Source organism: Leucopleurus acutus (genome assembly GCF_964270905.1).
Source record: "Leucopleurus acutus genome assembly, chromosome: 15".
Taxonomy (NCBI): Eukaryota; Metazoa; Chordata; class Mammalia; order Artiodactyla; family Delphinidae; genus Leucopleurus; species Leucopleurus acutus.
In genome coordinates this window covers 49,858,900-49,874,735 of record NC_139157.1, presented here as the reverse complement: position 1 = coordinate 49,874,735, position 15,836 = coordinate 49,858,900, and the positions used below count along the sequence as shown (strand labels likewise).

At 40.2% G+C, this 15,836-nt stretch overlaps 1 protein-coding gene across 1 annotated transcript in view; it reads left to right on the top strand.

The window, feature by feature from the left end:
- The window catches only part of LOC309972311 (uncharacterized protein), a gene marked incomplete at its 3' end in the record, with an annotated part of 160,431 nt that overhangs the window by 25,978 nt on the left and 118,617 nt on the right, over positions 1-15,836 (top strand). The window contains 4 exon segments of the mRNA XM_082855949.1: positions 5,369-5,532; positions 8,657-8,729; positions 9,129-9,239; positions 15,481-15,594. Of these exon segments, the coding sequence (XP_082712075.1) occupies positions 5,387-5,532; positions 8,657-8,729; positions 9,129-9,239; positions 15,481-15,594 (444 nt within the window). The 5' untranslated portion in view covers positions 5,369-5,386.

Here is a 15,836-nt window from a genome sequence, read left to right as displayed (position 1 = left end):
TCAGAAAGAGAAAAACAGATACCGTATGCTAACACATATATGGAATCTAAAAAAAAAAAAAGTGGTTCTAAAGAACCTGGGGGCAGGACAGGAGTAAAGACACAGACATAGAGAATGGACTTGAGGACATGGGGAGGGGGAAGGGTAAGCTGGGACGAAGTGAGAGAGTGGTAATGTATATAGGGACATATATACACTACCAAATGTAAAATAGCTAGTGGGAAGCAGCCGCATAGCACAGGGAGATCAGCTCAGTGCTTTGTGTCCACCTAGAGGGGTGGGATGGGGGTGTGGGACAGAGACGCAAGAGGGAGGAGATATGGGGATATATGTATATGTATAGCTGATTCACTTTGTTATACAGCAGAAACTAACACACCATTGTAAAGCAATTATACTCCAATAAAGATGTTAAAAAAAAAAGATAAAGGGCTTCAAAGGGCAACATCAACAAAGTGAGAAGATGACCCACAGAATGGGAGAAAATATATGCAAATCACATATCTGATAAAGAACATGTATCTAGAATATGTGAAGAACACTTACAACTCATCAGTAAAGAACCAAAAAGCTCAATTTAAAAATGGACAAAGAATCTGAATAGACATTTCTCCAAAGAAGATATACCAATGACCAATAAGTACATGAAAAGATACTCAACATCATTAGCCATTAAGGAAATGTAAGTCAAAACCACAGTGAGATACAACTTCACATCCACTAGAATGGCTAAAATAAAAAAGAAAGGTGGCAAGTGTTGACAAGGATGTAGAGAAATTAGAACCCTCCTACAATGCTGATGGGATTATAAAATGGTGCCCCTGCTTTGGAAGAGTCTGGCAAAAACTTTGACTTGAATATTTATAGCAACATGATTTATAATAGCCAAAAACTGGAAACAACCCAAATTTCCACCAACTGATGAACCAGTAAACAAAAGTGGTATAAGCATACAATGGAATAATATACAGCTATAAAAAAGGACTGATATACTGATACATGCTAAAACGTGGATGAACTTTGAAAACATTATGGGAAAAAAAAGAAGCCAGTCACAAAAGACCATGTATTATATGATTCCATTTATATAAAGTTTCCAGAATGGGCAAATCTATAGAGATAGAAAGTAAGTTAGTGGTTGCCTATTGCTGGGGGGTGGGGTGACTTAGAGAAAAATGGGGAGTGACTGCTAATAGATATGGGATTTCTTTTTTGGGTGATGAAAATGTTCTAAAATGAATTGTGGTGATGGTTGCACCACTGTGAATACACTAAAAATCATTGAATTGTTCACTTTAAGCAGGTTAATTGTATGGTGTATTAATTATATCTCAACACAGCTGTTAAAAATATAATATAAAAGGATATTATGAATAACCTTACACCAAAAAAAATCAACTTAGATGAAATGCTCTTTTAAAAAATATTAAAATGAATACAAAAAAGAAACAAAAATGTGAATAATCATAATCTGTTAAAAATATTGGATCTGTAATTTAAAACCCTCCCATAAAGAAAATTTCAGGCTGAGATGTTTCACAGGTGAATTATTCCAAACATTTAAGGAAGAAATAATACCAACCCTAAACTTTCTCAGAATATAGAGGAGAAAGGAACAGTTCACAACATTTTTTTAAGAGGGTAGTATAATCTTGATACCAAAACCTGACATGAACATTTTAAGAAAATGACAAGCCAATTGTTCTCATGAACATAAATGCAAAAATCCTAAACAACATAGTAGCAAAATGAGTCCATTTTTCTTTAAAAAAAAAAAAAAGATAACAGATCATTGCCAAGTGGGATTTATTCCAAGAAAGCAGTTTTGTATTAACAATAGAAAATCTGTGAAATTCACCACATTAAAAAAATAAATGAGGAAAATCACATGGCTACCTTAATAGATGCTGAAGAAGCAATTGACACAATTCTATACCCATTCAAGAAAAACAAAACAAAGCTCTAGGTAAACTAGAAGTAGATGCAGGTTATCCAATTGAGAACATCAAATATATGTCTTGTGTGTCCCCTCACCCAACTAAAGGTCATGTTCTGTAGCCACACTGAGGAGAAAACACTAATGTGTTTGCCTGAAAAATGCCTAGGGGATGGTGGAACTGACTTGGAAGGAACCAGGGTCCTTGAATGTCCAAGAGGAGCAGACAGTTTACACACATTTACCAAACACATTACATTAGACACATTTAAACAATTTTTTTCTTTAAGCCACTGATGACTGTGTCTTTTTGTTAAAACAGTTAGTCTTACCCTACTGATCCAGGAGATGGTGTATAATGTGTAACAGGAGAAATTTCATTTGTACACAGGAAGGACATGTTGATGATCAAAGATGACCAAGCATAGGGCTTCCCTGGTGGCACAGTGGTTGAGAGTCCGCCTGCTGATGCAGGGGACACAGGTTCATGCCCTGGTCCGGGAAGATCCCACATGCTGCGGAGCAGCTGGGCCCGTGAGCCATGGCCGCTGAGCCTGTGCGTCTGGAGCCTGTGCTGCGCAGTGGGAGAGGCCACAACAGTGAGAGGCCCGCGTACCGCAAAAAAAAAAAAAAAAGATGACCAAGCATCAAAAATGGTTTACCCAGCGAAGTTATGGAGTACCTTGCAGATCTTTGTGATGAAGATTGAATTGCCCCATGGTGATACAGGGCCAGCTTGCTTACAGTTTAAATTCTATTCTAGCATTTGCTAGAATAAAAATTATTGTTTTATTTTGGTACCTATCACATTACCAAATTTTAGGGGTTTTAAAAATGTTCAGAACTGTGCTGATTTATGTGTTTTGATAGATGGGCTTTATCCATTTACATTTATTATAGTTACTGATATATTTGAACTTATTTCTACCATACTTCTTTTTGTTTCCTTTTTTCTCTTTTCCTGCCTTCTACTGGATTTAAAAGACCCATTTCCTATCCCTCACCCCTGCTTGTTTGGGAAGCTCTGTGTTGCATTTCCATTCTTTTGGTAGTCACTTTGAAGTTTTTGACATGCATTATACATTTCCCTATAAGACTCTGAAGTTATTCATTATTTCTCTTCTAAACATTCCTGCTTTAACCCCATTGAAGCCCACTTTACCTATTAAACACCCTCAAACCCTACTCAAGCTAATCTTACTATCTTTTCCTTAGAGCTTAGATTGTACCACTTTTTAAACGGGGGGGGGGGTTGGTTGGTTTGTTTATAGTCGATAGTTAATTAAATGTATTTATTTTTTAAAAGACACTATTGAAACAATTCTTGAGAGTCTCTTTTCTGAGACGTTAAATGAGGGCCCAGTGCCTGTCTCACGCAGAGTAGGTGCTCGATAAATGGAACCCATCTTTCCCTCTCCCAAAATAAACTGTTGTGTCCCTAGAGCCTGTCATACAGAGTGAAGTAAGTCAGACAGAGAAAAACAAATACCGTATGCTAAGACATATATATGGAATCTAAAAAAAAAAAAGTGGTCATGAAGAACCTAGGGGCAAGATGGGAATAAAGACGCAGACCTACTAGAGAATGGACTTGAGGACATGGGAAGGGGGAAGGGTAAGCTGGGACAAAGTGAGAGAGTGGTAGTGTATATATGGACATATATACACTACCAAATGTAAAATAGATAGCTAGTGGGAAGCAGTCTCATAGCACAGGGAGATCAGCTCCGGTGTTTTGTGACCGCCTGGAGGGGTGGGATAGGGAGGGTGGGAGGGAGGGAGATGTAAGAGGCAAGAGATATGGGGATATATGTATATGTATAACTGATTCACTTCGTTATAAAGCAGAAACTAACACACCATTGTAAAGCAATTATACCCCAATAAAAAGTTAAATAAATAAATAAATAAACAGTTGTTTGTCTCTTTAACACTAGCCATGAGTGCTCAGCAGGCATGGATTCCTCTGGGTTGGATGCATTTCACGGACAGTTGGCAAAGACCAACCTCTCCTTATGTTAATTTTGTGAATACTGTACTTGACTGTGTAACAAGCTAAATGATGCAGGATTAAATGTTCTCATTTCTGAGCTGTGAAGTGTTGAAAGTGATCAGGAAATAAGGGCAGAATATCCATCCTTTGGGAGAAGAATGTCAGTCTGTTGCTGCCCCTCTTGGCTGCTGGTTGGAATGCAGCTGTTAAGGCAGCTGTTTAACTGTTTGCCCAACTTGAAAGGACACTACCAAGTGGCAAATACTTTTCATAACAACATTTTACTTTTGCTGAGAACAACAACAGTGCATTTTACTGAGCTCCAGCAGTGTGCCAAACATGACAGATTTATAACTCTGCAGGTTCACAACCTAGACTGAACACAATGTTCATTTCCATTTTTAATATTTATAAAAAGAATGAATAGGCTCCCAAAGGTAGCCTCTACATAAAGCATCTCTACATCTTTCCTATTTGTTGAAAAGGCAGCAGAGTAACTTGAGAAAATGAAATACCTCTGAAAATGAAAATCTTAGAAATGTCAAAGGAAAGTTTAAATATTTTACCCCTTCTTGTGACTTTACCCCTTCTCATCCAGGACAGATGAGGGCAGCAGTAGCACAAGAAACACATCATCTACTGAATCTCCTGCAATTCGTGGGTCTCATTCTGGGTCATGAAGTTAATCTATGTTGTTCATTAAAATATTGACACTAAGTACTTAGCAAACAATTGTGTTGAATCTGACAGGCTGTGAACTGGGGTGGCAGTGGGGGTAGGAGGTGGTTATCAACTATTTTATTTCATTGTAAAAGCTATATGACAAATATCAGCATTCAGAATTAAGAAAACACATTCAAATGCGTAAGCGTGATTTTCTTCCAAACCCAAAAGTACATGGATCATGATCATACGACATAGACCTGCACCCTCAGTCTATTACCCATTGTCAGAAGCTCATGCCTTCAGAAAGGCTTATGGAGATATACTTTAGGCAAGTAGAGGGATCCTGCGCACACCTATTGTTTGTTCCAGCTGAAGTGGTATTAGAAAGCAGCAGTAACCACCACTCATAACATTTAGTGTGTAATCCCCTTTACAGCCTTTATGAAGACAACAGAAGTCAGGCAGGGTGGATGCAAACTCATTTAATAAACCCTCACAGTCAAAGCTGGGACAGAGATGTTTCTAAAGGTGAGCTGGGCTGAACAAAGATGGTCAATGGATATTCTAACCTATGTTATGTTTTCTCTACTGTTTACCAAATGGTAATTAACTCGTAAATGACAACAGTCTGGTCCAGCTGTTTCTCCAAATTACAAAAGCATACATTTCGACAAAACTGACATGATTTCTTGGACAATGATAGACAAAGTCCCATGGACTGGTTAATGGTCACTGAGGAAGTCAGCCACAAATTTTTTCTCTCTTTTTTTCAGGGATCAGAAAATTAGTAAATGCAAACCATGGATGAAAGTTATAAGATTGCTTCCACAGAAAGGATCCAGGTGTTGGAAAAAGAACTGGCTGTACAATTGACAGAACTGAAGTCTGAGACAGAAGAACAGGGGACTCTTCAGGGGTCAGCTCATCGAGCTTACAGGTAAATAAGGGCAGTGTGAAGGCATGGTCTTAGGGGCTTTAACCCCTACTCTCATCCCATAGTCTCCATCAGAACCCCCTCTCCTTTTTACTTGGACAGTTGGCATCATCTCAAGCTCAGACTTAACTGCTGCCCCTAAGGTTTTCCTATATTCTAGAATTGTCAAGGCATTTAGAGGCAATGTGCTACCAAGGAAGAAGGAAAAGTACTCTTACATCTCACAAATATCATTGTCTTAAAGTTCCAGAAGCTACTATACAAATCATAGTCAATGGAATCTCATTTTCTCCAATGATATTTTAACTGAATTTGACCTTGATTTTGATGAGAAATTTCAAAACGAAAATAACATGAGGTGTTTGATAATGAATTCTGCAAAATGATGTTCTGTTTGGAGCTATTCTATAGGTAAATGCTGCCAACCATAGCAATCAAATTCTTTTAGAGAGACAGGGTAGCCAATTCAGCCCTCATGGGCCCAGGACATTCAAACTCCTCTGTTTCTGCTACTGCCACAATTGATCAAGAGGAGCAGTTATAAGGACCCTTTTAGGTTGAGTAGCTGAGTAAACACAATGTGGATGGTGAAGGTTGGAGAGGGAAGGTCTGGAGAAGAAGCGGGAAATAGGTACATTAGTACCTCCTTCCAAAGATGATTCTGAAGAACCAGTATTTAGTGTATTTTATAATTTGGTATTTAAAGCCCTGAGGTATATGAAGCAGATCAAGGATTGTGTGATGAAGTGGAAAGGGAATGGAACCATGCAAGTCGTAATTTCTCCCAGCTTTTGTTCCTTTATTTGAAAGGTTAAAAATATGTACCTTGCCTACCTTATAAAGGTCAGTTGAGATCATGCATGCTAAAGCACTTTGAAAACTATAAAACACCATGCAAAGATCAAATGTTGATATTGTTAAAACTTAAATGTCAGGATGTCAGGCAAGGGGCTGCCCACTGTGCATTGTGGTAAGAAAGGTTTTCTGAAGTCCCTTTTAGGACAGAGTGATGGGAAATCTCTGGATACCTGTATTTCTCCACTCCCCAAAACCACCAAACACTGGACCTGAAGAATCTAACTATTAATCCAACAAACATTTATTGATCACCTTCTGTTTGCCAGGTGTTGTGCTTGGTTCTGGAGTCCATGGAAAATATCCACTCCTGATAATAACTTTAGAATTCTCATTTCCTACTAGACTACAAAATCTATTGAGAACTGGAGGATAACTGTGCCTTAGTCATCTTTCCTTCCACCCTCCCTCCCTCCCTCCCTCCCTTCCTTCTTTCCTTCCTAGCTTCCTTCCTTCTTTCCCATTCTTTCCCTCATCTTGCCCCCATAAGCCCAGGTCTTTGTGGTTGTTAAGGGCTTCATAGATGCTTGCCGAATACATAGATGAATGAATGTATGTTGATGTATGTTGATGAACAAATGAGTGAATCTCTTTTTTGGGCTTGATGTACATACCATGTTCACCAATCTCTTTTAGGTCATTCGCAGACACTTTGGGGTTAACTGAAAGGAAAGGCATGGTCTGAGCATGGTCTAAGCAAGAGTGGGTCAGAGAACTAAACCCAGAACCCCACCCAATCTCCCAGCATGCCAAAGAATTAGAAGACCAAAGGGCAGGGAAGGGATGGGTTTCTTCTGTTTCTCTGACTGCCTTTAGTAGCTGGTCCCCTTTCTAGGTGGTTACTGGTTCTCTACCTCCATGAGGCTGCAGCCAGAATTCAGGTACCCAGTAATCACAGAAGTTATACCTTTGACTTATTAATGCTTTTACCCTTTCAGAGCTTGTGTCTTTTTTCCATCAAAACCAAGACATAGGGCTTCCCTGGTGGCGCAGTGGTTGAGAGTCCGCCTGTCGATGCAGGAGACACGGGTTCGTGCCCCGGTCCGGGAAGATATCCCACATGCCGCGGAGCGGCTGGGCCCGTCCAGAGCCTGTGCTCCGCAACGGGAGAGGCCACAACAGTGAGAGGCCCGCGTACCGCAAAAAAAAAAAACAAGACATGAGGAGATAAGGGAAGGCATTATTCCAACTGCAGTTGTGAATTCAACACAAATGGATCAAGCTTAGCCTCACGTGGCTGAGGGACCTCCTGACTGTCAACCTGGTGTTCGTTTCACAGGACCACTGCCTCCAGTGGGGTGAACTGCTGGCAAGTCTATTTTTATCTTCCCTTAAAACTTATCCATGGGGACTGATAACAGTCATATGAACATTAACCATACTTTACTGACTACAGTCCCCCTCAGATCTCAAGGTGGTTTCTCACATGTGTTCCAGAACTATCCCCTGTGGCTCCCTTGCCAGTGTTCCCGAAGTCCCATCTTAAGGAAGTAACATCTGCTCCATGGTTGCAATGTTCCCAAAGCTGCCAAGCCTTGGGGTGTATCTTACACCCAATGGGGAGAGTGCTCCTCTTCCTGATCCAGGATCCAACCTCTTATCAGGCCCCAGGCAGTGCTGCTTGTACCTCCTCGTGTCAGAGCCTTTGGTACAAACAGCTTCCTCATGATTGGGCCTGGACAGCAGTCAGAGGGTGCTTAAGCAGACACTTCTGCTATGCTTTTCCTAGGGATAAATAATTTTTCTGAAGCAGAAAGTTTGGTGAAAATAATTTCCAAAGTATTTCATGTTTGATATTTAAGGGTCATTTTCACCCTCTAGATAATTGAGCAAGAGCACAAAAATAAAAACATTTTGTTTAAATTATTAAATAATGATTTTATGTGTCAGCTACGGTAAGATAGAGGTCAGATAAGCACAGTAGCTGTTAGAAATGTGGTTACTGAAGGAAATATGGGTGGGGGAAAGAAACATCCTTACTATTGTCAGAAATAAAGAGGTAAATCAGGGGTAGAGGAAAGACAATGTTTGTATGAGAAGGAGAGAAAAACTGGCCCAGGGAAAGGTTTAACCGGCATGAGGTGTACACAAGAGAGATTCTGACTAAGACAGAAGCTTGTGGCCTTTACATGCCCCCAGCATTCCAGTATAATACGATACACTTATTTAGAAATGAGCAGTTGTGGAGTTACAGATTAATCAGGGCCTATCTTTAATCTGATTTATTATAGCTTCTATAATTACAGCTTCTATTGCATAAAACTTTCTGCAGCTCTGTTCGAATGCCAAAGGACATTTCTTACTTTCAAAGAGAAAGGGAACTGGCTCTAAAGAAAACTTTACAGATGAGTAGAACAGTGGGCTATTTCAACACAACAATAAATTAGAATTTGCTAACTTGTTGGAAACTGTCAGCAGGAAAAGCTTATTTTTGCAAACAGCTGATCTTACTGACAGTGGTTACAAAGACAAAACAGCCCAATATTCAGCTCACTGCTGGATCAGAGCAGGCCAATACTTCTTTGGAGAGATCTGATTTTTGTAGTGTTTTAAACTTTACAGTTCCTTGATTTGTGATGTTAAAATTCATTATTTGGAAATTCATTATATGTAACAGCATAATGTGTTGTATAAAAACTATCATAAATTATATGCCATTTTCCGTCATAGACCCTGATAGTTTTATTTCCTTCTTTCCTTTTGTTTGCTTGCTCCGTTCCCCACACCCCCAACCCTGGGTTCAGGTGGCTGAGTCAAAACCCCTTGTTATTCAAGCAGATGTCATGCAGAGGGAGCTAGAGAGCTGCCTAAGGAGAGAGTACACTCCTGAAAATTTACCTTTGCTTCTGTTGCAGGTAATAGTCATTTTGCAATTTGAAAAGTAGATCTGGAATTTGGTGGAAATGTATGAACAAAGCTGGCTTTCTGGTATGTCCTCTGGCCAGGGTAGGATTTTCTCTATATGTGTGGTTTGCAGAACTTGGTTAATATAAATGCTCTTCTTTGTTAGAGACCCACGCCATTTAAGTTCAGCTTAGTTATAGTCACTAAACAATTGACTAAGTTTCTACTAGTTACTCCCTGTGCTGGTATTATGAAGCAATACAACATTGACTAAGATAGTCGCAGACCTCAAAAACTGTTGGCTGACCTAGGGAAGATTCTGGAAATCTCTCTTAAGAAAATAACTCACAACCTGGGGGGAAAGATTTTCCATAAAGATTATTATTGCAGCATTATAATAAAAGTGAAAAAAGTTGGAATTGCCTAAAATTAATCCATTTACATTTAAGGTAGTTATCAGTATGTATGTTCCTATTACCATCTTCTTAATTGTTTGGGGTTTGTTATTGTTGGTCTTTTCCTTCTCTTGTGTTTCCTGCCTAGAGAAGTTCCTTTAGCATTTGTTGTAAAGCTGGTTTGGTGGTGCTGAATTCTCTTAGCTTTTGCTTGTCTGTAAAGGTTTTAATTTCTCCATCAAATCTGAATGAGATCCTTGCTGGGTAGAGTAATCTTGGTTGTAGGTTTTTCCCTTTCATCACTTTAAATATGTCCTGCCACTCCCTTCTGGCTTGCAGAGTTTCTGCTGAAAGATCAGCTGTTAACCTTATGGGGATTCCTTTGTATGTTATTTGTTGCTTTTCCCTTGCTGCTTTAAATATTTTTTCTTTGTATTTAATTTTTGATAGTTTGATTAATATGTGTCTTGGCGTATTTCTCCTTGGATTTATCCTGTATGGGACTCTCTGTGCTTCCTGGACTTGATTGGCTGTTTCCTTTCCCATATTAGGGAAGTTTTCAACTATAATCTCTTCAAATATTTTCTCCGTCCCTTTCTTTTTCTCTTCTTCTTCTGGGACCCCCTATAATTCGAATGTTGGTGCGTTTAATGTTGTCCCAGAGGTTTCTGAGACTGTCCTCAATCCTTTTCATTCTTTTTTCTTTATTCTGCTCTGCAATAGTTATTTCCACTATTTTATCTTCCAGGTCACTTATCCATTCTTCTGCCTCAGTTATTCTGCTATTGATTCTTTCTAGAGAATTTTTAATTTCATTTATTGTGTTGTCCATCATTGTTTGTTTGCTCTTTAGTTCTTCTAGGTCCTTCTTAAACGTTTCTTGTATTTTCTCCATTCTATTTCCAAGATTTTAGATCATCTTTACTATCATGACTCTGAATTCTTTTGCAGGTAGACTGCCTATTTCCTCTTCATTTGTTTGGTCTGGTGGGTTTTTACCTTGCTCCTTCATCTGCTGCATATTTCTCTGTCTTCTCATTTTGTTTAACTTGCTGTGTTTGGGGTCTCCTTTTTGCAGGCTGCAGGTTCGTAGTTCCTGTTATTTTTGGTGTCTGCCCCCAATGGGTACGGTTGGTTCAGTGGGTTGTGTAGGCTTCCTGGTGGATGGGACTGGTGCCTGTGTTCTGGTGGATAAGGCTGGATCTTGTCTTTCTGGTGGATAGGACCACGTCCAGTGGTGTGTTTTGGGTGTCTGTGAACTTATGATTTTTGGCAGCCTGTCTGCTAATGGGTGGGATTGTGTTCCTGTCTTGCTAGTTGTTTGGCATAGGGTATCCAGCACTGTAGCTTGCTTGTTGTTGAGTGGAGCTGGGTCTTAGCGTTGAGATGGAGATCTCTGGGAGAGCTTTCGCCGATTGACATTATGTGGGGCTGGGAGGTCTCTGGAGGACCGATGTCCTGCACTCGGCTCTCCCACCTCAGAGGCTCAGGTCTGACACCTGGCCAGAGCACCAAGAACCTGTCAGCCACTTGGCTCAGAAGAAAAGGGAGAAAAAAAAAAGACAGAAAGAAAAAAAATAAAGTTATTAAAATTAAAAAATTATTAAAAATAAAATATAAAAAAGAAAGAAGAGAGCCACCAAACCAAAAAACAAATCCACCAATGATACCAAGCACTAAAAACTATACCAAAAAAAAAAAAAAAACCAGACAGAACCCGAGGACAAATGATGAAAGCAAAGCTATACAGACAAAATCACACAAAGAAGCGTACACATACACACTAACAAAAAGAGAAAAAGGAAAAAAATATACATATATTTTAAAAAAAGACAGCAACCAAATCAATAAACAAATCTACCAGTGATAATAAACTCTAAATGCTAAACTAAAATAAACATAAAACCAGAAACAAATTAGATGCAGAAAGCAAACCCCAAGTCTAAAGTTGCTCCCAAGGTCCACTGCCTCAATTTTGGGATGATTCTTTGTCTATTCAGGTATTCCACAGATGCAGCGTACATCAGGTTGATTGTGGAGATTTAATCCGCTGCTCCTGAGGCTGCTGGGAGAGATTTCCCTTTCTCTTGTTTGTTCGCACAGCTCCTGGGGTTCAGCTTTGGATTGGCCCTGCCTGTGTATGTAGGTCACCTGAGGGCGTCTGTTCTTTGCCCAGACAGGATGGGGTTAAAGTAGCAGCTGATTAGGGAGCTCTGGCTCACTCAGGCCGGGGGGAGGGAGGGGTACGGAATGCGGGGCGAGCCTGAGGCGGCAGAGGCCAGCGTCACGTTGCAACAGCCTGAGGCTCGCCATGTGTTCTCCCGGGGAAGTTGTCCCTGGATCACGGGACCCTGGCAGTGGTGGGATGCACAGGGTCCCGGGAGGGGAGGTGTGGATAGTGACCTGTGCTTGCACACAGGCTTCTTGGTGGCTGCAGCAGCAGCCTTAACGTTTTCATGCCCATCTCTGGTGTCTGCACTGATAGACACAGCTCACACCCGTCTCTGGAGCTCGTTTAGGCGGTGCTCTGAATTCCCTCTCCTTGTGCACCCCGAAACAATGGTCTCTTGCCTCTTAGGCAGGTCCAGACTTTTTCCCGGACTCCCTCCCAGCTCGCTGTGGCAGACTAGCCCCCTTCAGGCTGTGTTCACTCTGCCAACCCCAGTCCGCTCCCTGGGATCCAACCTCTGAAGCCCGAGCCTCAGCTCCCAGCCCCCGCCCGCCCTGGCGAGTGAGCAGACAAGCCTCTCGGGCTGGTGAGTGCTGGGCGGCACCGGTCCTCTGTGCAGGAATCTCTCTGCTTTGCCCTCCGTGCCCCTGTTGCTGCGCTCTCCTCCAAGGCTCCAAAGCTTCCCCCACCTCCCACTCCCCATCTCCACCAGTGAAGGGGCTTCCTAGTGTGTGCAAACTTTTCCTCCTTCACAGCTCCCTCCCAGAGGTGCAGGTCCCTATTCTTTTGTCTCTGTTTTTTCTTTTGCCCTACCCAGGTACGTGGGGGTTTTCTTGCCTTGTGGGAAGTCTGAGGTCTTCTGCGAGCATTCTGTAGGTGTTCTGTAGGAGTTGTTCCACATGTAGATGTATTTTTGATGTATTTGTGGGGAGGAAGGTGATCTGCACATCTTACTCCTCCGCCATCTTGAAGGTCCCTCCTCCAAATATATTTTCTATCTTTATCCCTCCTTCTGGGACTCCAGTGATATATATGTTAAATTACTTCATATTGTTCCGTAAGTCATTGAGGCTCTGTTAAATCTTTTTCTGTCTTTTTTTCCCCCAGTGCTTCATTTTGTATAGTTTCTATTGCTATATCTTCAAGTTTACTAAGATACTAAGTTTACTGCACTGTCTAATCTACTATTAATCACTTCCAATGAATTTTTTATTTCATATAGTTTTCATTTCTAGAAGTTCTATTTCATTATTTTTCTTGTATAAATTTATTTATTTTTATTTTTTTTGGCTACGTTGGGTCTTTGTTGCTGCACGCAGGCTTTCTCTAGTTGTGGCGAGCGGGGGCTACTCTTTGTTGCAGTGCATGGGCTTCTCACTGCAATGGCTTCTTTTGTTGTGGAGCACAGGCTCTAGGTGTGCAGGCTTCAGTAGTTGTGGCACTCAGGCTCAGTAGTTGTGGCTCGCAGGCTCTAGAGTGCAGGCTCAGTAGTTGTGGCACAGGGGCTCAGTTGCTCCGCGGCATGTGGGATCTTTCCAGGCCAGGGCTTGAACCCATGTCCCCTGCACTGGCAGGTGGATTCTTAACCACTGTGCTACCAGGGAAGTCCCTATTTCATTATTTTTAATAGTTTTTGTTTCTCTTCTTATGTTCACATTTTCCTTTCAATTCTTGAACATACTGAGCATACTAATAAAATCCCTTTTAAAGTCCTTGTTTGCTAATATCCTCACTGGTGCCATTTCTGGGTCTGTTTCTGTTCATTAATTTTTCTCCTGCTCGTGGGTCATATTTTCCTGCTTCTTTGCATGTCTAGTAATTTTTTTGGACACTGGGCATTGCAGTTTTACATTACTGAATGCTGATTTTTTTTTGTATTCCTTTAAAGATGTTGGTCTTCATTCTGGTGGGCAATTAAGTTTTAGATCAGCTTCACACTTACAAGGCTTGGTTTTTAAGCTTTGTTAGAGCAGGTTTAGAGTTACCTTTACTCTAGAGATAGTTTATTTTTCTTACTAAATTGTCACCCCTCTCATGTCTCTGCTGAATACCCCAGGTATTCAGTGAGGACTCTTCACCCTGTCTGACTGAAACGTGAACATCTCCTAGTCCTGTTTGAACGCTGAGAAGTGTTCAGTTTACAGTTCCCTAGTTAGTTATTCTTTGCACAGCCTCATGGAGTTTTGCTCTCTGTATTCAGGGCTTAATAGTCAGCAAAAAGCTCAAAGGGATCTCTATGCAGATTTCTGGAACCCTTTTTCTGCGTAACTTTCTCCTCTCCAGTACTCTGCCCTGCAAACTCCAGCCGACTCAGCTTCCCAAACTTGATTTTGGAGAGACCATCGTGCTCTGCTTTCCTACTCTATGATTCAAAAACTGCCTTCTTCAGGCAGAAAACCTGGGCTCATTTCATTTTTTTCCTTTCTCTCAAAGACAAGAGTCCTGCATTGTCTGTTGTCTCATGTCAGAAAACAGTTGCCTTGTGTAATTTGTCCTATATTCTATTGTTTATGATGGAAGGGTAAGTCTGGCCCTATTTATTCCATCATAGCCACTATTATTTTTATCAGAAATAAAATATTTTAAAAGAGTTGGCTTATCTGACTATCTTTAAGTATAAGTAAAATTCTTGGTCTAAGGTTAGAAGCTGTAATCTCACTTGTAATGTGCTTTGTATTTTAGAGTCATAAACTTCAGTTTAAAAGCAAACTTTTAAGCTTAGCTTTAGATAATTTTATAGGCTTTTATGTCACTGCTAAAATTGTTCACCAACTGGTAAATGAAGCTACAATCTGTTGGAATGGCGAAATGCCTACTTGCTTCATTTAAATTTGAATGGTGAGCCAGGTTTGGTTGGTTTGGTTTTGGTTTGTTTTTATCAGTTCCCCCCTCCCTCCCCACCCTCTTTAATTGGAGAGCTTTTCTCTCCAAATCAATTTTGAGACAGGTTTCTCAATTTTATTATCTTCATGTAGAAAATACATCTTTCCAAAACAATCAGACTTATTTTCCCATTATATGTGTTCTTAAGATTTAATCCAGTCTTCCTGTTATAATTGTATTCTAAGTGTTCATTTTTTCTTTCCACCTTTGGTAAGAATCTTAACCAAATAGCCTTTATTTATTTTTTTTAAATAACAATATGTACTCCACCCACCTTGCAACATCGTTGAGTTATATATATTTATTTATCAAGTAATATGTTTTAAATAGTAAATGTATACATGTAATTAGTAAATGTATAAGAATATATATGTATATATAGATATGTAGAAAGTACTCTGTAAACCATGAAGCCCTATAAAAATTTGGGGTGCCATTATTTCCTCTTATTATGTATGCATTTGGTTCACCTGTTTATGTATCTTACTATGCATCTATTCAGGGCAGAGTCTAGGTTGTAAATTGTTGAAGTACAAGATTCATGACTTTTGACAACTTGGGGGAGACTCCAGATAGTAAACTAAGCAAATGCTTAAAAAATGGCCTTTTGGAACTTCCAGTTCCACAAACATGAAGTAATGTCATTCCTCCAGGTTGTTCCTAAAAACTCCTGGACATAGCACAGAAAGCAAACACAGGAATATTTTGAAAGGTAGAAAGAAGTTGGGCTGCTTTCCTAAGGGATCTTAGGACTTGAGAAATGACATGGTGGTTAAGTGTTAATTTTTCTTGTTGTTGTTAAAGTATTATACAGCGAGAATTACCCAGCTGGCCCAGAGTAAATATTTACACGTGCTTAGGTGGAAGAGATTTTGCCATCACAGTAAGATCATGGAGCAGCTTTATCCTTTTGATAAGGTAGGAGGCCCATGAACAGAACCTATGGGCTATTATTAAGTATAGTCATCATGATTGTACATTATATCTCTAGACTTATTCGTCCTACATAACTGTAAATTTGTACCCTTTGGCCAACATCTCCCCTTTTCCCCCCGCCCCCCAGCCCCTGGCTACCACTGTTCTATTCTCTGCTTTTATGAGTTCGACTTTTTTTTTTCAGCTTCCACATACAAAGGATACCATACAGTATTTGTCTTTTT